Source organism: Aotus nancymaae, unplaced genomic scaffold (assembly GCF_030222135.1).
Source record: "Aotus nancymaae isolate 86718 unplaced genomic scaffold, 86718_ANA_hifiasm-v0.15.2.pri h1tg000003l, whole genome shotgun sequence".
In the NCBI taxonomy this organism is placed as follows: Eukaryota; Metazoa; Chordata; class Mammalia; order Primates; family Aotidae; genus Aotus; species Aotus nancymaae.
Window position 1 is genome coordinate 3,329,045 of NW_026988414.1, and position 22,792 is coordinate 3,351,836.

The window sequence follows — 22,792 nt, forward strand, 5'->3', positions numbered from 1 at the left end:
CAGCCTGGCCAACATGGTGAAACCCCATCTCTACTAAAAAAACACAAAGGGGGCCAAGCACGGTGGCTCACGCCTATAATCCCAGCACTTTGGGAGGCCGAGGCGGGTGGATCATGAGGTCAAGATCGAGACCATACTGGTCAACATGGCGAAACCCCGTCTCTACTAAAAATACAAAAATTAGCTGGGCATGGTGGCGCATGCCTGTAGTCCCAGCTACTCGGGAGGCTGAGGCAGGAGAATTGCTTGAACCCAGGAAGCGGAGGTTGCAGTGAGCCGAGATAGCACCATTGCACTTCAGCCTGGATAACAACAGCGAAACTCCATCTCCAAAAAAAAAAACAAAAACAAAAACACAAAAGCCAGGTGTGATGGCTCACACCTGTAATCCCAGCACTTTGGGAGGTCGAGACAAGTGGATCACCTGAGGTCAGGAGTTCGAGACCAGCCTAGTCAACATGGCGAAACCCTGTCTCTACTAAAAATACAAAAATTAGCTGGGCATGGTGGCGAGTGCCTGTAATCCCAGCTACTCTGGAGGCTGAGGCAGGAGAATTGGCTGAACCCAGGTGGCAGAGGTCGCAGTGACCTGAGATCGCACCACAACACTCCAGCCTGGACGAGGGCAAAACTCTGTCTCAAAAATAATAATAAATGAATAAAATAAAATTTTAAAATACTAAAACTAGGCCAGGCACGGTGGGTCACCCCTGTAATCTCAGCACTTTGGGAGGCCTAGGCAGGTGGATCATGAGGTCAGGAGTTTGAGACCAGTCTGGCCAACATGGTGAAATCCCGTCTCTACTAAAAATACAAAAATTAGCCCGGCACAGTGGCTCACACCTGTAATCCCAGCACTTTGGGAGGTTGAGGCAGGTGGATCACAAGGTCAAAGATTGAGACCATCTTGGCCAACATGGTGAAACCCCATCTCTACTAAAAAAATACAAAAATTAGCTGGGCGTGGTGGCGCGTGCCTGTAATCCCAGCTTCTCGGGAGGCTGAGGCAGGAGAATAGCTTGAACCAGGGAGTTGGAGGTTGCAGTGAGCCGAGACCACTGCGCCACTGAACTCTAATCTGGCAACAGAGCAAGACTCAGTCTAAAAAAAAAAAAACAATTAGCCAGGCATGGTGGTGCATGCTTGTAGTCCCAGCTACTTGGGAGGCTGAAGCAGGAGACTCGTTTGAACCCAGGAGGTGGAGGTTGCAGTGAGCCAAGATGGTGCCACTGCACTTACTAAAACTAGCTGGGCGTGGTAGTGCACGCCTGTAGTCCCTGCTACTGGGAGACTGAGGCAGGCAAATCGCCTGAACCCAGGAGGTGGAGGTTGCAGTGAGTTAAGATCGTGCCACTACACTCCAGCCTGGGCAAAAGTGAGATTCTGTCTCAAGAAAAATAAATAAAAATAAAATAAAATGGGGATTAAAATCAAGCTGAGTCAATGTTATTAACCATCATTTAGAAGCAAAAAGGCTGGCCAAGCTCGGTGGCTCATGCCTGTAATCCTAGAACTCTGGGAAGCTGATGAGGCAGGAGGATTGCTTGAGGCCTAAGAGTTCAAAACCAACCTGGCCAACATAGTGAGACGCCCATCTCTTAAAAAAGTAAAATAGGCCAGGCACAGTGGCTCACAACTGTAATCCGAGCACTTTGGGAGGCTGAGGTGGGCGGATCATGAGGTCAAGAGTTCAAGACCAGCCTGACCAACATAGTGAAAGGCTGTCTCTACTAAAAATATAAAAATTAGCCAAGCATGGTGGTGCGCACCTATAATCCCAGCTACTTGGGAGGCTGAGGCAAGAGAATCACTTGAAACTGTGAGGCGGGGGTTGTAGTGAGCCAAGATCATGCCCATCTGCACTCCAGCCTGGGCAACAGAGCAAGACTCCGTCTCAAAAAAAAAAAAAGTAAAATGAAGAAGTAAAAAAGCCCTCAGCTGCGCGCTGCAGCTCATCAAAAACCCAGGAATCATACAAGCTTTCCCCACCTTTTAGGAATTCTCCAATGGCGTAATCAGTCCAACCCACTAATTAACACTCTAAAATGTGTATTTGACGTGATGGCTAAATGTTACTTCTGGAAGCCAAGAGCAATCTGAGATAACCCTCCATAGGCAGGGGTTCACATCTCAACTCTTGGCTCATTTATCCAGGCAGGAAGCTGAATTTGATGGTTTCCCAAGTTTGCTTGGAAAGTGTTTTTTTGTTTTGCTTGTTTTTGTTTTGTTTTTGAGATAGAGTCTCCCTCTATTGCCCGGCTGGAGTGCAGTGGCGTGTTCTCGACTCACTGCAACCTCCGCCTCCTGGGTTCAAGTGATTCTTGTGCCTCAGCCTCCTAAGTAGCTGGGATTACAGGCGCATGCCACCATATCTGGCTAATTTTTTGTACTTTTAGTAGAGATGAGGTTTCACCACGTTGGCCAGGCTGGTCTCCGACTCTTGACCTCAGGTGATCCCCCCGCCTCAGCCTCCCAAAGTGCTGGGATTACTGGTGTGTGCCACCGCAACTGGCCTGAGAAGTGTTTTTCACCACTTTACACAGGGAAACCAAGTCCTGGGCTGCTGGATGAGTCTGACCAGGTAGCTGCATCTTACTTCTGATGGTCATAGTACTTCATAAGACAGGAATTCTTAGGAAATTTATGTTTAGCATTCAGTGGACAATGAATAGTGCAAACCAACTCTTCAGCTAGTTGGCCTTTAAAAGACTACAAGTGTCAGCCAGGCACAGTGGCTCACTTCTATAATCCCAGCACTTTGGGAGGCCAAGGCGGGTGGATCACCTGAGGTCAGGTGTTTGAGACCAGCCTGACTAACATGGGGAAACCTTGTCTCTACTAAAAACACAAAATTAGCCGGGTGTGTTGGTGCACGCCTGTAATCCCAGCTACTCAGGAAGCTGAGGCAGGAGAATCACTTGAACCCAGGAAGCAGAGGTTGCAGTGAGCCGAGATCACACCTCCATCTCAGACAAAAAAAAAAAAAAAAAGACTACAAGTGTCAACTGAGGGGAAGCTAAAACTTCTCAACAGGCTGCGTGAGGAAACGTGTTCCCCCTTCCCTGCATGTAACTTTTTCCTTCTCAGTGTTGCAGCCAGTCCATTTTTATTTAGGGTTTTCTCTGGGTAGAATCTGAGCACACAATGTCACCAACTACAGTCGGTCTAAACACTCCACTTTAAAAGTCCTCACTAATCTGGCTGGGCGTGGTGGCTCAAGCTTGTAATCCCAGCACTTTGGGAGGCCAAGGCAGGCGGATCACAAAGTCAAGAGTTCAAGACCAGCCTGGCCAACATGGTGAAACCCCGTCTCTATTAAGAATACAAAAAGTGGCCAGGTTTGGTGGTGCATGCCTGTAATCTCAACTACTAGGGAGGCTGAAGCAGGAGAATCACTTGAACTCGGGAGGCAGAAGTTGTAGTGAGCCGAGATGGCGCCACTGCCTCCGGCCTCGGCAACAGAACGAGACTCTGTCTCAAAAAAAAAAAAAAAAAGAAAAGAAAAAAAGGAAACTTGTGGCCAGGTATGGCGGCTCACATCTGTAGTCCCAGGGCTTTCAGTGACCAAGGTGGGATGATCTCTTGAAGCCACAAGTTCAAGACCAGTTTGGGCAGCATAGTGCCCATAGTCTACAGAAATTAAGACCAGGTACAGTGGCAGATGGATCTCTTGAACCTAGGAGTTCAAGACCAGCCTCAGCAACACAGCAAAATCCTGTCTCTACAAAAAATACAAAAATTAGTAGGGCATGGTAGTCGGCGCCTATAGTCCCAGCTACTCGGGAGGGGGAGGCAAGAGGATCACCTCAGCCTGGGAAGTTGAGGCTGCAATGAGCAGTGATCATGCCACTGCACTCCAGCCTGGATGATAGTGAGATCCTGTCTTAAAAAAGAAAATTAGGCCGGGCGCGGTGGCTCAAGCCTGTAATCCCAGCACTTTGGGAGGCCGAGGCAGGTGGATCACGAGGTCAAGAGATCGAGACCATCCTGGTCAACATGGTGAAACCCCGTCTCTACTAATACAAAAAAAAAACTAGCTGGGCATGGTGGCGCGTGCCTGTAATCCCAGCTACTCAGGAGGCTGAGGCAGGAGAATTGCCTGAACCCAGGAGGCGGAGGTTGCGGTGAGCCGAGATCACGCCATTGCACTCCAGCCTGGGTAACGAGCGAAACTCCGTCTCAAAAAAAAAAAGAAAATTAGCTGGCTAAGTTAATTTGGCCAGCTGGTGGGGCTGCCTGTAGTACTAGCAACTCAGGAGGCTGGGGCAGGAGGATCAGTTGAGCCCAGGAGTTTAAGGTTACAGTGAGCTATGATCCTGCCACTATACTCCAGCCTGGACAACAGAGTGAGCCCTGTCAAAAATAACAACTGGATGAGGTAGCTCACACCTGTAATCCTAACACTTTGGGAGGCTGAGACAGGAAGATAGCTTGAGCCCAGGAGTTTGAGACTAGCCTGGGCAATACAGTGAGATCCTGTCTCAATTTAAAAAAATAAAGGACACTTGTAAGCCTTCACAAATACTGCCATATATTCATAAGGGAATGGTCACTGATGGAATGGTATAAACAGAATTTTATTTATTCTATTATTTATTTTTAACCTTTTTTTTTTCAAGACAAGGCTTCACCATATTGGTCAGGCTGGTCTCGAACTCCTGACCTCAGGTGATCCATCCGCCTCAGCCTCCCAAGGTGCTGGGACTACAGGCGTGAACCACCACAGTGGCAACATAATTTTTTTTTTTAATCCACACTTGTGCCCAGCCAGGTGAAACTTTTTAAAATAAGATGTCCTCTTTAAACAATTTGAAGAGCTATTCACTCTTCTCCCAAAGAACTTGTTTCAGTCTTCAGGAAATCCAGGCAGACTTCTCCCCTTGCAACAGAATTACATTTTCACCTTTTACAAAACCATGTTACATTTTTGCAATAGTCAGAAAGTTTTCCTAATAAAATATTTAAAAAGACAAAAAAACCCTGGCTGGGCAGGATGGCTCACACCCATAACCCAGCACTTTGGGAGGCCCAGGCAGGTGGGTCACCTGAGGTCAGGAGTTGGAGACCAGCCTGGCCAACATGGCAAAACCCCATCTCTACTAAAAATACAAAGAGACAAAATAAAAAATAAAAACTGAAAAAAAGACAAAAAGAAATTGGCTGAGCATGGTGGTGTGTGCCTGTAATCCCAGCTACTCGTGAGGCTGAGGCAAGAGAATCCTTTCAATCTGGAAAGTGGAGGTTGCAATGAGTTGAGATCGCACCACTGCACTCCAGCCTGGGTGAGAGTGAGACTCAAAAAAAAAAAAAAAGAAAAGAAAACCAAACCTGTTTCTGAAACCAAGTGAAAGCATTAGGTAGTTTTAAAGCAGTACTGATAGATTATCAAATGAATCCAGAAACACAATTGTTCCAGACAACTGACACCCAAAGGATCCCAAAAACCCGTGTCAGAGTGAAAAACTCACATATCTTTTGGGACTCATGCAGCTAATGCAAGTGGAACAAGCAGGTCGGATGTAAAGCAAATTTCTCAGCCAAACACGTCTGGGTATTCTATGGGCTACTTACACTTGACATCCCAGAAGCCAGAGTTCAGTGCAAATGTGTAAAGGCATTACAGAGGTCAGAGAATCCAGATAAAGTAAGTCTTTTTGAAATCACTAAAGAGAGGCTGGGCGTGGTGACTCATGTCTGTAATCTCAGCACTTTGAGAGGCCGGAAGTGGGCAGATCACTTGAGGTCAGGAGTGCAAGACCAGCCTGGCCAACATAGTGAAACCCCATCTCTACTAAAATACAAAAATAGCAGAGTATGGTGATGTGCGCCTGTAATCCCAGCTACTTGGGAGGCTGAGGCAGGAGAATGGCTTGAACTTGACAAGTGGAAGTTGCAAGGAGCTGAGATCATGCCACTGCAGTCCAGTCTTGGGGACAGAGTGAGACCTCTGTCTCAAAAATAATGAAATCATTGGAGAAACAACCACAGGCCAGGCACGGTGGCTCACCCCTGTAACCCCAGCACTTGGGAGGCCAAGGCGGGTGTTTCACGAGTTCAGGAGATGAGACCATCCTAAGTAACATAGTGAAACCTGGTCTCTCCTAAAATACAAAAAATTAGCCAGGCGTAGTGGTGCACACCTGCAGTTCCAGCTACTTGGGAGGCTGAGGCAGGGGATCACTTGAACCCAGGAAGCAGAGGTTGCAGTGAGCCGAGACAGCATCACTACACTCCAGCCTGGCAACAGAGGTAGACTATGTCTCAAAAACAAACAAGCAAAAACCCGGAGATGGGGTCTGAAGCAGAATTTCTTAAGGTTTTGAAACTCAATTTAAGGACACTTTGCAAGCTACTGCCCTCCATCCTAATTCATGCAGTTATTAAATACCCCTCACAAGCCAAAGAAAGCACAGCTTGGGAAGAACACAGCCCCTTCCTAAATAACCAATATTACTCTTCTGTCTTATTTTAACAGGGTGTTCTTGCTCTGCGGCCCAGGCTGAGGGACGATGGCAAAATCATAGCTCAATGAAGCCTCAATGTCCTAGACTGAGGCAATCCTCCTGCCCCAGCATTCCAAGTAGCGCCATCACATAGGGCTTTTTTTTTTTTTTTTTTTTTGGTAGTGATGGGATGTCCCTATGTCATCCAGGCTGGTCTAGAGCTCCTGGACTTTGGCAATCCTTCAGCCTGGGCCTCCCAAACTGCTGTGATACAGGCATGAGCCACTGTGCCCAGCCTCTCTCTTATCAAATGTCCTTGAGAAAAGGAGCTGAGCCCTTTCCAATACACACTAAGGACCAGCCAAAGAACTCCTCTTGCAATTAAACACAAGGCATGCTGGCTACAGTGTAGAACACTAAGGTTGCCATTTTGCTTTCTCACAGCCTAGTTCTCAGTTTCTCACAGCCTAGTTCTAAGATTTGCAGGTATTAGGGGGACCTTGGGAGATCACAATAGTTGAGAGTGAACTATTAAAGGGCTCCCAACTTTTAACATTCCCCAAAATACAGGAACATTGTGACCTATAACTTGACAGCCCTAGAATCTTGCCAGCATGTAAAACCACTAGTTGTGGTTAAGTTTCACTGTTAAATTTGTGAAAAAGTATCACAGGCTTAAGCGGATATTGATTCAAATGACTACAGTGGCCCCACTTATCGAAAGAAGGTACATTCTAAGACACCCCAGTGGTTGCCTGAAGCCACAGGAAGAGTACCAAGCCCCATACGATTTTTCCTATACATACCTGTAACTTAATTTCCAAATTAAGCACAGTAAGAGATTAATAGTATAGGACAATTTTGACAATTATTATATACTGTACTATAAACTATATTCACACGTGTAAATGTATACTGTATGTGAACACAGTCCCAAAATATCTGAACTGCAGCTGACCACGTGTAGCTGAAGCTGCAGATAACAGGATCCACTGAACTCAAATTTTGTTTCTAGTTAAGTCCTTGTGAAATTTGAAAATGAAAATGCTATACCCAACCTCTCCAACTGTTTACTATATTCCAAGTAAGAGATTTGCATTTGTCCTTTACTTCTCCACTGATCAGCTTCAAGCTTTCCAAACCGACACTGTATCAGAGCTAACCCCCGCTTCCCCAGTCCCTAAAAATGTGAAGACAAAGAACTAGCACATGTTCTAAATCCAATAGCAATTAACATTTCTCTATAACACAAGGAGAATGACCCCAGTCCAAAAAAAATCTTTATGTTCCTTTATTGGAGCAAGATTCCTGATCGGTATACAGTGATGTATTTACTAAACAGAGACCTGTGCAGAAATTACATACTATCCATCTAGATAGGTTGTTACACTTTTGCCTATTGATGGAATAGTTCCATTTATCAAGTTTTATACATCAAAAAGCTTTTGAATTTCACCAGACTGTCCATTAATTCACCTCTGAAAAAGTGGCATTTAATTTCAGCTACTATATTTTACAGCATTAAAAAGCTTATGCATTAGGGTGCTTCTCTGCACAATGGCATTGAGCAGACAGAGCTGGGTCCATTATCCCACCCAGATTCACATAGTCACATTTGAGAGCTTTATACCAGAGAGCAGGGACAGTTACTGCCAACCATCACAGACTCCTTACTCTGAGAGCCTATCTCCTTGGCCACATTTTATACAGCCAATGAAGACATGCCAGCAACTGTCCCATGTATAACTTGGCATTAGAGCACCAGGTCTGTTGGATGGTGGTGGCAGGCACTATTATTTTATATCCAGGTAAACGGCCAATTTTAAAAACTGCCACTTGGAGATAAAAATCAAGGGCACAATATACTCAAAGTATTGAGCAATCTGGTATCCCAAATGATGTGAATACTTTCAGAAACCAATGGCAAATTGTATCCACATTTCCCAGCTATGAAGATATCAATACATTGATTCAGATCCCGTTACTCAATCCACATAGCCCTGAGGTCATCCTGCAAAGTGCGTATCAAAAAATACGAAGTTAGGGTGACAAAGTTTGACAGTGATGTCATACAAGTCAAACTTGGAAGGTCATAGTAAGCATACCTATGCTGAGAGAAAAGCATCAAATCCTTTGTGTACACATTTAGTTTTATTGTAACAAAGCAACTTGTACACTTTTAACGTTTAAAACTGAGCATCATCTTTCCTTTCCAGTGAAACAAAAAGAAAATTTAAAAATAAACAGGAACAAAATTACAATAGAGAATGTCAATTCCAAATAAGATCCTACAGGTTCTGCTGATTCTCCCATTGAGTGGCAGGGCTCAAGTCATCATTAGGAGAGAATTTATTTTAAAAGTGTCATCTTAAACTGCAAGGATGTCTGTCAAATGTCACAATTAAACATGCCAAAGGAGAAGCCATGTTGTCAAAATGCCCACTTACCCCACCCAAACATCTCAAACCCACCCTTTGCTGACCTTCTATAACCCCATTTTTTTAAGTTTTTTTTTCTTTTTTTTAAACAAGAGAAAGTAGACAGATACATGTTGGTAAATGCTAACTGTCCATATTCACATAGAGACACAGTGTACTCTCTGAGCCCAATATACAGAGAAAGGAGGAAAAAAGCTAGAATTCTATGCACTACTACACAGGGGCCTAGCACCCTCCAGCTTCCAGCAGAGCGAAGGGAGCAGGTTTTTCTTTTTTCCCACAGAGCTCGGTGGTGTTGATTCCATACAGTTTTTGTTAAGACAGGAAGGGATAAAAATGAATTTCAAACAGAAAGGGGTAGAGACTCTTTTCCCATTGTATCCTGCTCAAGATATTTCCCCCAAAATAAGTTGAGAACCATGGTGTAGAGAAAAGAGACCTCAAAAACAGGGTGACTGAGCACAAGAGGGAAGAAAAAAAAAAAAAGACTGCAACTTGCTCCCAGGGACTGGAGAAAATTTAAAAAAAGGAAGGTTGGAATCCATCAGTGTTCTATTAGTCATCTTCTCCTTCATCCTCCTGAAAGAAAAAGTGGGCAGTTAATCTTCAGGATTAACGCTGAGACTACTTGTTCGCTTTCACATGGACCACACTGGACCCCAAAGAACATATGCTCTGGGGGCACTTCATTTTCTAAACCTGAAAGTCAGTTGCATCAGTTCGAATGAAAGACCCGTGATGTTTCACTTTTCAGCTCTAACCAAATCAGGCACATTTCAGATCAAATAATCCAAAATAAAACCAACCCATCCTAATTTGACTATTTAGGAATTTTGCAGTTTGTCTAAAATATGTGGAGTTTTGTTATTTCAGCAATGTCAGAACTTGACCAGCTACACTACCTACATTGCTTAAGTATTGGCTAAGGAAAAACAAGCTTGGGTGGTGAATAAGACTAACCAAAAGGGGTGTGGGGGGAGAAAAACTAGTTAAACATTAGTACCATGAGCTTATCAAACATTCCCTTAATTCTTGAACACAAAAAATGGCCCATTTTTTCCCACAACCAGTTCTGGTCAGTTTCATCACACATCATATATATATATATATGAATATATGTATCTCCACCAAAACAACATGGTGAATTATTTAAAGGTTATCTTTGTGGGCTTAGCCAAATTTTCTTTTACCTCTCCTTCCTCCCCTTCATCATCATCTTCATCTTCTTCACCTTCATCCTCATCCCCTTCTTCATCAATATCTTCTAATCCTTCCTCCTCTTCATCATCATCATCATCTTCTTCTCCTTCTCCTTCTTCATCATCCATATCAGGAACCTTAAAAAAAAACCCAAGTTACCTTAAGGACTCATTTTTAAACAAATGAGACAACAACAACCCTGAATAAATGAATTATTTCAACTTACCAAGTAGTATTGTAATGGGTTTGGCCAAATATCATCTTTGATGACCTCTCCTAATTCATCAGCACCTGCATCAGAATGGTCAGTAAACCAGGTAAAGAAGCTCTCTGGTTCCTCATGCTGCCTCTTCCTGCTGGCTTTATTCTGCGTTTGACTTGAACGTTTCGTCAAATCCTAAATGAATACAGGAAGAGCTTTTGATACAATCTCTTCATAACACCCAAATTCCCAATAATTTAAAAAATAAGATTTTCCCCAAAAGTGAAGCAAAACAAACATCTGTATGATACCTACACTATTACCTAAGAGCAATTATAAATAACAATTGTATAAAATTGTACTAAATCAACTAAATTTTCCATAAAATTAGTTCCATTTTAACAGCCACTAGCACAAAACATTATAAATATTTAAATTATGTCTTACTACCTAAATACAGATGTAAATGAATTTTGAGAAATGGTAAGCTGGCCAGGCATGGTGGCTTACGCCTGTAATCTAAGCACTTTGGAGGCCATGGTGGGCGGATCACCTGAGGTCGGGAGTTCAAGACCAGCCTGACCAACATGGTGAAACCCCATCTTTAAAACGCAAGAAAAAGAGAAATGGTAAGCTATTTGAAGACCTCAGTCACCAATGCAGAAAACAAAATAATTTAGTCCAGTTCTCAATTCTTAAACTTGGGCTAGATTTTTTCTTTTTTTGGGGGGTGGGGGAAAGGGTCTATGTGGCCTAGGACTCCTAGGCTCGAGAGATCTTCCAACCCACAGCTGTAAGCTCTAATGAGAACTCTAACCTATTGTTATATTTGGCTTCAGCACACTGGAACGTTTTATATTTTCAGGTTTTGCATTTAGCCACATGACCAAATTATCAAGCACTTATAAGTGGTTTAAATTAAACCGAAATAAGTGAATTTTTTTTTTTGTCAATAATTCCTCAAAGCATACCTTTCCAGATTTCCATTTGATTTCGGTGGACTTTGAAGATGGATCACCACTCTCATTCAGATGGAATTCTTTGGAGAGAACTTTATTTTCAAAGTAAGGATTTTCATCAAAATACTGTAACGAATAATTAGAAGATTTAGACATACAAACAGGTCTTTCAACCAAGGCTCATATTAATTTCCACACTGGCAAATAAGATTAAGTTAGAGATACTCACAAAATCTATTCTGTAACCTGATTTAATATCTTCAAATTCTGTCACTTCAACTCTGGTCAAATAATGCAGTGCCTCTTCGTCCTCCTCCCCAAGCAGTGCAGACACTAAGGCCAGAAAATTATAGGTCAGCTGAATTTTCAACAGGCAAACATTAACAATTTAAGTGCTTCCTTTAAAATTTTTCCAAACTTCGTGAGCATCTTTATTTTTATAAACCCATTATTAACTAAAGGCAATTGCTCCATGCCATATTGTCACTATCTTTCATCAAACAATCAGAATATAGCTTCTCCTAAACAGAAGAGAAAGCAGTAACTGCCAAGTCTTTTCCCATCTTTGAGGGTTTCAACCTCTGCATACAACCCAGCATGTTGGACTAAGCCTTCACCAAGCTTCCTCCATAACAAACACTATTTATTCTTTAACAATGCACTGTCCAAAACATACCTTGTGGATGGTTGACAAATGTTGTTACCCAAAAATTTGGGATTTTGGCGATCAATTCTGACCTCTTTTGAAAAAATGGTTGGCGGAGTTTGTTATATTTCTGTTCTACTTTCAAAATCTCCTCACTGGCTTGTTCATTAAGTCTGAAGCAAATGAAAAGAGATATTGACTATGATAGTAGTTAACAAACTAAAAAATTGGTTTAGATTACAGAATGTGTATTTACTTACTAGCTTTGGAACTATGCAAGGTACCAAATTATAATAACCATTACCACCTAGTTTAGACACTCAAGTCAAAACTAAGGTGGCAATTTTGTCTGATTTATCAATAAACACTCAGTAATGACTGTTAAGAGTGCCCAAACAACATTCTGGTGACACTGTGCATTTACTTCACCTATTATTTCCAAGCCAATTTCAACTGTTTCCTTCAAGCATAATTTCTAACAAAGTGGCTAATTCCGTAACAAAGTTGTAAGGCAAGCTAAAGCAATCGCTGATGCCACATTACTGAACTATCAGAAGACCCACACTGCAATTCAGACAATTTTTAGACTTTGAAAGCAAAACCCAAACGTTACAAGGTTAATGTACTTTCAAAAACTTTGTACAAATACTTCACCAAAAAAACACTGAATCTACATAATGTTTCCAACCAAGTTAGAATCACTTCCTCTTTGACAGGGGATAGATCTGACCATAGTTTCAATGATTACTGGGCCATTAGACATATCTCAGAAAATTTCTCCAAAGTATATTAATAAAAACATTACCTGTCTATTTCATTTTGTACTTCATCAATGTGTTCAATTGCTTCTTGCTGTTCTTTTTCTGCAAAAAAGGAGCAAAAAAACTTAATTCCAATTAGAAGATAAATTTACCTAGTTTTCCAGATGTTAATACTATACTATTCCAAAAGCCATTTAAAAAAAAAAAGCCCACTACAAAGTTAAGTGTTCCACATGTTCATGCTTGTGACTGACAAATTTCTTTTTAATTAAAGACCATTCACACGTCATGCTGTCTGCTGGATTACTCAGAAATTGGTTTTCTATAGCATCGTTTTAAAAGAGTTTCCCTACAACCAACCGACCGTTAAGGTTTCTACTATGAAAGATACAGAATAACCTTACTCAGAAGTCTTCACGTTTATAATTTCACATTATACACTTGCAAAAGAACAGTAGCAGCTGCTAACTAAAATATGGAAACTAAGCCCATGACAATGATACAAATTAGACCGTCGTTACCACCTATCAATGGAAAAACCATCTTTCACAGAAAGTTGACGATTCTGCTATTACAATGAAGGGAAAAGACACGCCTACAAAGACACGAAAGGCACCGGGCACCATTCTACACACTGGCCTTCGCCTTCTCAGAATATGAACCCCTCCAACCCAATTCAGGCAGTCAGACCTCAGATGCGGCCCCACACGACTTTGGAGCACTTACTGGGAACAACTGTGAGGTCAGAAAATCGTGAGGCACAGAACGGAGAGGAGGAAAAGGGGGTGTGCTCTGGAATACGTGCCCTTTTGTCCCGTAAAGACTGCAAACCCTACAAAGCTAAGTGGGTGTGAAGGGGGCAGATCGCGCGGTTCATTTCCGGTAACCATCCCGGGATTGGCAGCCCCCCTGCCGAGAGAGTCTCCTCGGCAGAAGCCAGCTTTCTTAGCTATTTCCAAGACCCCCGATCCACTAGCCGCGGCGCCAGGCTTCTCCGCACGCTGGCACGACGGGGCGGCCGCCCCACGTGGGGAGTGCGCCCGGGCCGGCCAGAGCATCTTCCCGGCCGGCCAAGGCCCAGCGCGAGGCCGGCCGCGTGCTCGCCGAGCCCCCACCCCGCCCCAGCTCCAGGCAGAAACACCGCTGGGACCGGCCTCCGGGCGGGGGTTCTGGGGGTGCCGCCGCTGGCCGGGCGCGTACGGGAACCGCGCAGGAGGTCGGGCGCGGGGCCGCGTCCGGCCGCACCATGTGGCGGCGGCGGCGGCTGATGGGAGCGAGGCATCATGGCGGAGCACAATAAAGAGAGGCTTCTCGGGAGGGAGGGAGGGGGAGGAGAGCGAGGGAGGGGGGAGAGGAAGGGGGGGTCTCCTCCGCCCGCGCCGAGCAGGCCGCAGCGCCCCCGCCTCGCAGAGCCGGCCGCCGCCGCCGCGGCGCCACCCAGGCCCCCCAGCCCTGCCGCGCACAAAAAAGGGCGCCGAGCTCGCGGGCCCCTGCCTGGCCGCGTCGCGCACCACCCTCCCGCCAGGCGCCCCCTGCGCGCGCCCCGGGCCCCGCCGGCGGCCTGCTGGCCGGGGCGGGCGGCGAAGATGGCGGCGCGGGCCGGCCCCCGGGCTCCCTGCTCTCACCTGAGGTCTCGTCGGCCCCGTCGTGGTTGGAGTTGAGCTCCTTTTTACTGACTTTGGCCGCCGGCGCCGACATGGTGCTGCTCTGCGGTCGGGGGGGGAGCGGGGAGGGGGAGAGAAGGGAAGGCGAAAGGGGCGGGCAGGCGGCTTCCCCTCACGCCACACGCGCGGGCGCCCGCTCGGTCCGGCCGCCTCCTCCCGGCGCTCGCTCGCTCTCCCTCCCCCTCGCTCGCTAGCGCGCGCTGCCCTCGCGGCCTGACGCCGACGGACGGGCTGGGGCGGCGTGCCGGGCCGCGGCCCGGGCTCCTGATCGCGGAGGGGAGGCGGAGGCGGCGGCGGTAGCGGGCGGCGGGCGGCTCGGCTCTCTCACTCGCGCTCGGCGCTCCAGCCAGCTCGCTGCTCGCTCTCCCGAGCCGCCTCCTCCTCCACCTCCTCCTACAGCGAGGGGCGGGCGCAGGGCGCACGCGCGCCAGGCCCCGCTTGGACGCTCCGCCTCCGGCTAGGGAGGCTCGCGCCGCGGCACCATTGGCCCGGGCGGCGGGACCAGGGGGCGGAGCCGCGGCGCGGAGACACAGGGCCCGGCGAGAGGCGGGAGGAAGGCGCGCGGCGACGCACGGTCACCACCCGCGCCGCGTCCCCTCCCCCGCTCCCCACTCTCCGGCCCGACCCGGGACACTGGCGCGCGGCGGGCCGGGGGGCGGGGCCTCGCACGGAGGCGCGGGTGCCCCCGGCCGGCGCGTCACGTGGTTCACCAGCGGCTTCCCTTCTCCACGGGGCGCCGAGAGCTGGGCGCCCGCTACACCGAAAGTGCAGGCCCGGCCTCACGTGGGGGCCCCGAACTCCACCCGGCCTTTCGGCGCCTTCCTCTTCGTGGAGAAGGCAGGGGGCACCCCCATCCTAGATGGCAGATGGGGAACCTGCCGGTCGGACTCAAACTCGGGCTCGTGTGCGAAGCCCCAGGCTGTGTAGTCCGCGCGCGGGGCCATTCCTGGGTTTTAGTCCAAGCCCTGCCCAGCAGGCTTGTACCCTTCAGCAAGTCACCCTTCCTCTCTGGACCCGTTTCTGTTATGAAATGATAAACGTTGCGACACTGAAGCTGGGCCACATTAAACTCGAAGTCCTGTGAAGGCAGGGAGATACCATATTAGTCCGCGGTGCCCAGCGCCTGCAAGAACCATATTGAGCGCTAAGTGCCAGTTTCAGCAGCGCACGGCACGGTAATCTCACCGAGGCCCCACAGCAGCCCCATGTGATAGTGTTCTATTCCCAGAGATGAAAGGGGCCAACAAGGTCTAAAAGGAGGGCCAAAACATTTAGTTTAAATAATACGTTTCAAGTAATGCGGATGCCTCAGACTGTCCCTCCAGCGCCCCAAGACATGAAGCCATAAGAAGCCTGAAAAACCCTGATTAGTAGCATTTGGTTTTGTTTTGTTTTGTTTTTGAGACAGATTTACGCTCTTGTTGCCCAGGCTGGAGTGCAATGGGGTGATCACGGCTCACAGCAACCTCCGTCTCCCAAGTACCTGGGATTACAGGGGCCTGCCACCACGCCCGGCTAGTTTTTGTATTTTTAGTAGAGATGAGGTTTCACCACGTTGGCCAGGCTGGTCTGGAACTCCTGACTTCAGGTGATCCGCCCACCTCGGCCTCCCAAAGTGATAGGATTACAGGCGTCAGCCATGCACGGGCCAGTAGCATTTGTTTCAAAACCTGGCTGGGCGTGCAGTGGCTCATGCGTGTTATCTCAACACTTTGAGAGGTCAAGGCAGGAGGATGGCTTGAGCCCAGGAGTTCCAGGCTGCAGTGAACCCTATGGCAGCCACTGCACTGAAGCCTGGGTGACAGAGCAACCCTGTCTCTAAAACAAAAACAAAAAAATACCTGAAATCTCTGTCTAGACATTTGTAACCAGAACTTGGGGTTGAAATTCTGTCTTCCAGAACTCACACTTTACTATCGGCTCTTTTTTTGAGACCAAATCTCAGTCTATCTTCCAGGCTAGAGTGCAGTGGCACGATCTCGGCTCACTGCAACCTCCGCCTCCCGGATTCAAGTGATTTCCTGCCTCAGCCTCCTAAATTGCTAGATTACAGATGTGCGTTGCTAGGCCTGGCTAATTTGTGTATTTTTGGTAGAGACAGGTTTTCAACATGTTGGCCGGGTGGGTCTCAAACTCCTGACCTCAAGTGATCTGCCTGCCTCTGCCTCTGAAAGTGCTGGGATTACAGGCAGGAGCCACTGTGCCCACCCCACTATCAGCTCTTAAAGCTCAAGCAGCATCTTTTATGTTCAAGACAGTGCATTGGTGAGTGATTAAAAAATGTTAAAAAAAAAAAAAATGGCATATGGTCCATGCACAGAGAGAATACAAATGCCTTGGAACTTTCCCCAAAATCGAAACTCATCTAATCCCTCCTCCAAACCTTATTCTCAATTGACTCCAGCTCAATCAATTAATATCTATCACAATTGGACACTTTTTTTTGAAACGCAGTCTCTGTCACCCAGGCTGGTGTGCATTGGCGCAATCTCAGCTCACTTACAACAAAATACAAGGTAGGTTTTAATATTCTCATATCACAGATAAACTAAACTTTTTTTTTTTTTTTTGAGACTGAGTTTTGCTCTTGTTACCCAGGCTGGAGTGCAATGGCGCAATCTCGGCTCACCACAACCTCTGCCTCCTGGGTTCAAGCAATTATTCTGCCTCAGCCTCCCGAGTAGCTGAGACTACAGGTGTGCGCCACCATGCCCAGCTAATTTTTGTATTTTTTAGTAGAGACAGGGTTTCACCTTGTTGACCAGGATGGTCTTAATCTCTTGACCTCGTGATCCACCCGCCTTGGCCTCCCAAAGTGCTGGGATTATAGGCATGAGCCACCGCGCCCAGCCCTAAACTTTTTTTTTTTTAAGAAGGAATCTCGAACTGTTGCCCAGGCTGTAGTGCAGTGGCTTGATGTCGGCTCACTGCAATCTCTGCCTCCTGGGATGAAACAATTCTCCTGCCTCAGCCTCCTGAGTAGCTGGGACTACAGGCGTGGGCCACCACACCCAGCTTATTTTTTTATATTTTTAGTAGAGACGGTTTTTCAGCATGTTGGCCAGGATGGTCTAGATCTTCTGACCTTGTGATCTGCCCGCCTCAGCCTCCCAAAGTGCTGGGATTATAGGTGTGAGCCACCATGCCAGGCCTTTTTTTTTTTTTTTTTTTGAGACAGAGTTTTGCTCTGTTGCCCAGGCTGGACTGCAGCGGGGCAATCTCGGCTCACTGCAACCTCGGCCTCCCAGGTTCAGGTAATTCTCCTGCCTTAACCTCCTGAGTATCTGGGATTACAGGCACCCACTACCACTCCAAGCTAATTTTTGTATTTTTTAGTAGAGATGGGGTTTGGCCATGTTGGCCAGGCTGATCTCAAACTCCTGATCTCAGGTGATCTACCCACCTTGGCCCCGCAAAGTGCTGAGATTAAAGGCCTGAGCCACCCACTGCACCCAGCATAAACTTTGTTGCAAGTGGCAGAACTAAGATTCTAAACCAAGTAGCAGTTGGCAAAGCCCTTACCTTAAGACACTGTTTTTCAATTTTTTTTAATTTATTTTTATTATTTTTCATTTTTTTTTTTTTGAGACAGAGTCTTGCTTTGTTGCCAGGCACCAGGCCGGAGTGCAGTGGGATCTCAGCTCACTGCAACCTCCACCTCCTGGGTTCAAGCAATTATTCTGCCTCAGCCTCCCAAGTAGCTGGGACTACAGGCGTGCGCTACCAGGCCCAACTAATTTTTGTTTTTGTTTTTTGGGTTTTTTTTTTTTTTTTTTTTGAGACGGAGTTTCGCTCTTGATACCCAGGCTGGAGTGCAATGGCGCGATCTCGGCTCACCGCAACCACCGCCTCCTGGGTTCAGGCAATTCTCCTGCCTCAGCCTCCTGAGTAGCTGGGATTACAGGCACGCGCCACCATGCCCAGCTAATTTTTTGTATTTTTAGTAGAGACGGGGTTTCACTATGTTGACCAGGATGGTCTCGATCTCTTGACCTCGTGATCCACCCGCCTCGGCCTCCCAAAGTGCTGGGATTACAGGCGTGAGCCACCGCGCACAGCCTAATTTTTGTATTTTTTTAGTAGAGACAGGGTTTCACCATGTTGGGCCAGGATGGTCTGGATCTCCTGACCTCATGATCCACCTACCTCGTACTTCCAAAGTGCTGGGATTACAGGCGTGAGCCACCGCACCCAGCTGAAAAATTTATTTTTATTCACTTATTTTTTGAGACAGAGTCTCCCTCTGTAGCCCAGGCTGGAGTGCAGTGGTGCAACCACGGCTGACTGAAGCCTTGACCTCCTGGGCTCTGGGGATTCTCCCACCTTAGCCTTCTGAGTAGCTGGGACCACAGGCAAGCGCCACTGCCACCTTCCCTGTCTGGCTAATTTTTATTTTATTTTATCTTTGTAGAGACACAGTCTCACCATGTTGCCCAGGCTGGTCTCAGACTCCTGGGCTCAAGCCATACTTTTCAGCCTCAGCCTCCCAGAGGTCTGGGATTACAAGAGTGAGCCACCACACCCCGCCTCAATTTTTTAAATGTGACCAACAGTCAGCAGTACTTTTGACATCATGACCTAGCACACACAAACCAAAACTTACCCTTACCAAGGGTGATATGATTCTAATTTCCTATTTAAAATGCAGGTCAACCCCCCGCCAAGCTGATTTTAGGACCCCCTCCTCCTGGGATGAATCTGTCTGAGAACACTGTGCCAAGGGCTGCTGCTTCCATCCTCAAAGCCTGACCCCCAGTGTCACTCCTGACCCACAGTGTCTCCTAAGTGTTTCCCAATCACCTGCAGGGGTCCCGGGGAACCCTTAATGCCTTCTGACGGGGCAGTGGGCTTGCAGGCTCCCTTTCTAGCCTTCCAGCCCTCCCCAGCACCTCTCTGCCCCTCCTTTCCTGCCCTTCCCCACACAGTGCTTTTCAAGGTAAATGTGAGGAGCACACTAGGAAGTTGAAGAGAAAGAGAAAGCAAAAGGCCCAGGGGTGTCAGTAAACAGGCGCGAGCAGTGGCCACACTAAGAGGTTTATTCACCCACTGTTGGGAGTCTGCTCTCTCGCTGTCTCCAACAGCCAGTAGCTCTGCATTCTCCTTGACCTCTCCCCTCACTCATAATTCCTCTCTCTCCTCTCTCCTTCCCTTCCTGGCCCCTTTGTTGTTTTGTGCCCCCACCCCACCCTCTTGTCACCCAGGCTGGAATGCAATGGCATGATCTCGGCTCAGTGCAACCTCCCACTCTGGAGTTCAAGCGACTGTCCTGTCTTAGCCTCCCAAGTAGCTGGGATTACAGGCGTGCACCACCTCACCAGGCTAACTGTATTTTTAGTAGAGATGGGATTTAGCCATGTTTGCTAGGCTGGTCTCAAACTCCTGACCTCAGGTGATCTGCCCACCTTGGCCTCCCAAAGTACTGGGATTACAGGCATGAGCCACTGCACCTGGCCCCGGCTCCCTTTGAAGAGGAGAGAACCCCACCGCCAGAAAGACTGGAAGAGAGAGAAGCTGAACCCCACAGTGCTACAGCGTCCCAAGTGCACACCAAAAAAATCTCCAGGGCCTGGAACGTCCCAAGCCCAAACACACACATCCCCTTGAGCCTCCTTGTTCTGATCGGTAAAATTGGGTTCTCCACAGCACACAGCTGTCGGGATAGAGAAGTACTTGGAACAGCTCCTGGCACGCCATCAGTGCCTAGTAAGCAGCAGGAGCTGAGATTTGGGTTTAGGCGAACCCCCTCACACCTTTCCATCCGTTCCAGTCCCGTTAATGCTCCCAGGAAGGAGATCGGGGCACTCGCCCACACTTTGCTGCCCACAGATGCACTCTAGAGCACTGACGATGTGCCAGGCACTGTCTAGTGCTTCCCTTGGATTGCAGCCTCACAGCAAGCCTGGGGGTTGGTACTGTGGATCCCATTTTACAGAAGAGAAAACAAGCACAGGCTTGTTATGTGGCTCACCCAGCAACGCAGGTTTCAAGCTGGGCAGGAGGTCTCTGCATCCCATGTGGAAACCAAGGGACTGAGACCCAGTAAAGTGCCAACAGGTCCACACTGAGCACTAAGGTAGGACTCTGTCTGCTCCTTCCATCGTTAAGAGTCAACCGCCCTCAGCCAATCAAAGCTTCCCGCTTGCTCGCAGGCCTCGGCCCTATCCACACCCAGCCCCGGAAGGCTCCACCACAACCCTCCGTCTTTGAGCCAGACCTAATCACCAGAATGGTCAACTCTGTATCCAGCTCCAGCTACGTGTCCCGAAATGCAGCGCTCACCTCTAGGTTTAACGGGGGGAAGGGCAGGCACAAGACTGATGGTTACAATTTAATGACACAAGGGTGGGGCAGCCTGACTCTGGGACTGCTAACGCCCAGGTGCTGGGGCTCACAGAATAACCGCAGGAAGTGACTTTCCAGCCCAGAGCTGGAGGTGGTGCACAGGTAAGAAGAGGAAAGGGCAAGTGAGCGTCTAGGCCCTGAGGTCAGAGGGTATATAGTCCCAGGAGGTCAAGGTGAAGGGTTGAGGGAGACCTCCAGGTGTGGAGTCTCAGGAGCGTGAACCACGAGAGGTCGGCCGCGACCGGGTGGGCGGGCCCCAGAAGTTTCTGAGTACCTGGCGGACTTGGGGAGGCAAGGGAGGGGTTTAAGCTGGGGAGTGGGCCACGTGATTGGCTACGCTCAGGCTGAAGGGGAGGAGGAGGAAGCTGGAAGCCAAGATGAGGAGGTGGCAGAGATTCAGGCCAGAGTTATGGGCCGCCGTCGGCAGCAAGAACAGAGAGGTGGACGGATTTGAGAGGTATTGAGGTAGAACCGCCAGGAATCAGGGATTTGGCTGGATGTGGAGGGGTGAAGGAGGGGCCTCAGTCTGGCTGCTAAGACCGCTTGCCAAGAAAGGGAGCCCCAGAGGAAGGAGTTTGGGGACTGGGGAAACAAGCTAGGGGTTAGTGTTGAGTTGGGGGCAGGGAAGAGCTCCCGTGCACTCCTTCTTCCAGTCTAGTCCCTTCTGGTTCTTTCTTCACGCAAACTTAATCCACCATCCCAGGCTTAAAACCCTTCGGGGGAGTTTAGGGGTCACATCTCAAGAGGGCTTGGGGGAAAAAAATCAGAGAGTCAATCCTTGCAAATCCCTTAAATCTCCAATAAAACTCAGCACAGAAACGTACCTCCCTTCTTCGGCAAGCCTGCAGAGGCCGATGTCTCCTCCAGTCCCTGAGCAGGAGGTGGTCTTGGTTTCTTCTTTTGAGGCGGGAGTGGAGACTGGCGTTTGGGGGCCATGCTGCTGGGGAAGTCCGAGAACCGGAGCAGAAGTCTTCTTGCTCGTCCGGAAGCAGGCAGAACACTGAGACAGCCCCAGGTGCCAGCGGTTTAAATCTGCCTGGAGCCGCCCTGCCTTGAAGGGATATTTACATGACAGTGGGACACACACCCCAGCCCCCTCCCCCAGCCTCATCCCACCCACCCTCCAATCAGGAGAAATTTCTTTTAGTCGCTCTTTGCCTCGCTCTGCAGGGGCACTCATGGCTTTGGGGGAGGGGGCAAGTTCTTCCTCGAGGAGAGCAGTTCTGTGCTTTCTAGACCTCCTGGTTTCACGTGAAACCCCTGCCTATCTCCCAGTTCGTTCCCGAACCCCCAGGTAGGCAGGCCTGCCCCTACTGAGAACTTCTCATCATTTTTTTTTTTTTCCTTTGGACTCCAGAAGATTTAAACACGTGCTGTTGCCTCACCTAAGCTTGGAACATTCCTCAGTAAACCACACCCCCACCGCCCCGTCTGGCTAACTCCTTCCTGACCTCCCTGTCTCTGCTTGAAAAGATAGATTAATGTTGAAAAAGGGGTTTCCCAATCAAGAATTACAAAGGAATTAGATGCCTGCATTAAAAAAAAAAAATTACAAAGGAAGAGGGAAAAGCAGGAACCTTTGAGGAGACTTGGAGTATCCATTCACTCTTCACTTATTTCAGAAAGGGATACAAGTTAAGTGTTAGAAGAGTGTTTATTTTAGTCAGACGTGGTGGTGGGTGCCTGTAATCCCAGCTACGGGGAGGCTGAGGCAGGAGAATCAGAGAATCACTTGAATCCAGGAGGCAGAGGGTACAGTGAGCCACTATCATGCCACTGTACCGCAGCCTCGGCAACAGAGCGGGACCCTGTCTCAAAGACTTTTTTTTTTTTTTTAAGACAGGGTCCCATCCTGTCGCTGAGGCTGGAAGGTAGATTGGTATAACTATGGTGGAAACTCCATGCCAAGACTACCCAAGCTGAATGTGTGCACGCTTTGTCGCTGCATCTCCAACAGATATGCATAACGTGTACTAATATGTGTACGAGAACGTTCACAGCAGCAAGATTCATAATAGCCAAACTGGAAACAATGGAAATGTGTGTCTGGGGTAGAATGAATACATTTTGAGATATTCAAGCAAAGGAATGTTACAAAGCAATGAAAATAAATGAATGACTGGTACATAGAATGACG

The 22,792-nt window shown here is 47.9% G+C and overlaps 1 protein-coding gene across 2 annotated transcripts; it reads right to left on the reverse strand.

Annotated features, from left to right (window-relative positions):
• Nucleotides 1–7,710: 7,710 nt before the first annotated feature.
• SET (SET nuclear proto-oncogene) lies at nucleotides 7,711–21,707 on the reverse strand. 2 transcript variants are annotated; one of them, XM_064377454.1, is made up of 8 exons: nucleotides 21,480–21,707; nucleotides 12,694–12,751; nucleotides 11,919–12,061; nucleotides 11,472–11,575; nucleotides 11,255–11,368; nucleotides 10,308–10,478; nucleotides 10,072–10,218; nucleotides 7,711–9,460 (listed from the first exon to the last, which is right to left on the reverse strand). In XM_064377454.1, the coding sequence occupies exons 1-8, from the start codon at nucleotides 21,589–21,591 to the stop codon at nucleotides 9,437–9,439; spliced, it is 873 nt and encodes a 290-aa protein (XP_064233524.1). In that variant the 5' UTR covers nucleotides 21,592–21,707; the 3' UTR covers nucleotides 7,711–9,436. The 2 variants fall into 2 exon arrangements, with proteins under 2 accessions (XP_064233524.1, XP_064233528.1); XM_064377458.1 differs by lacking the exon at nucleotides 21,480–21,707 and adding an exon at nucleotides 14,275–14,718.
• Between the last annotated feature and the right edge of the window lie 1,085 nt (nucleotides 21,708–22,792).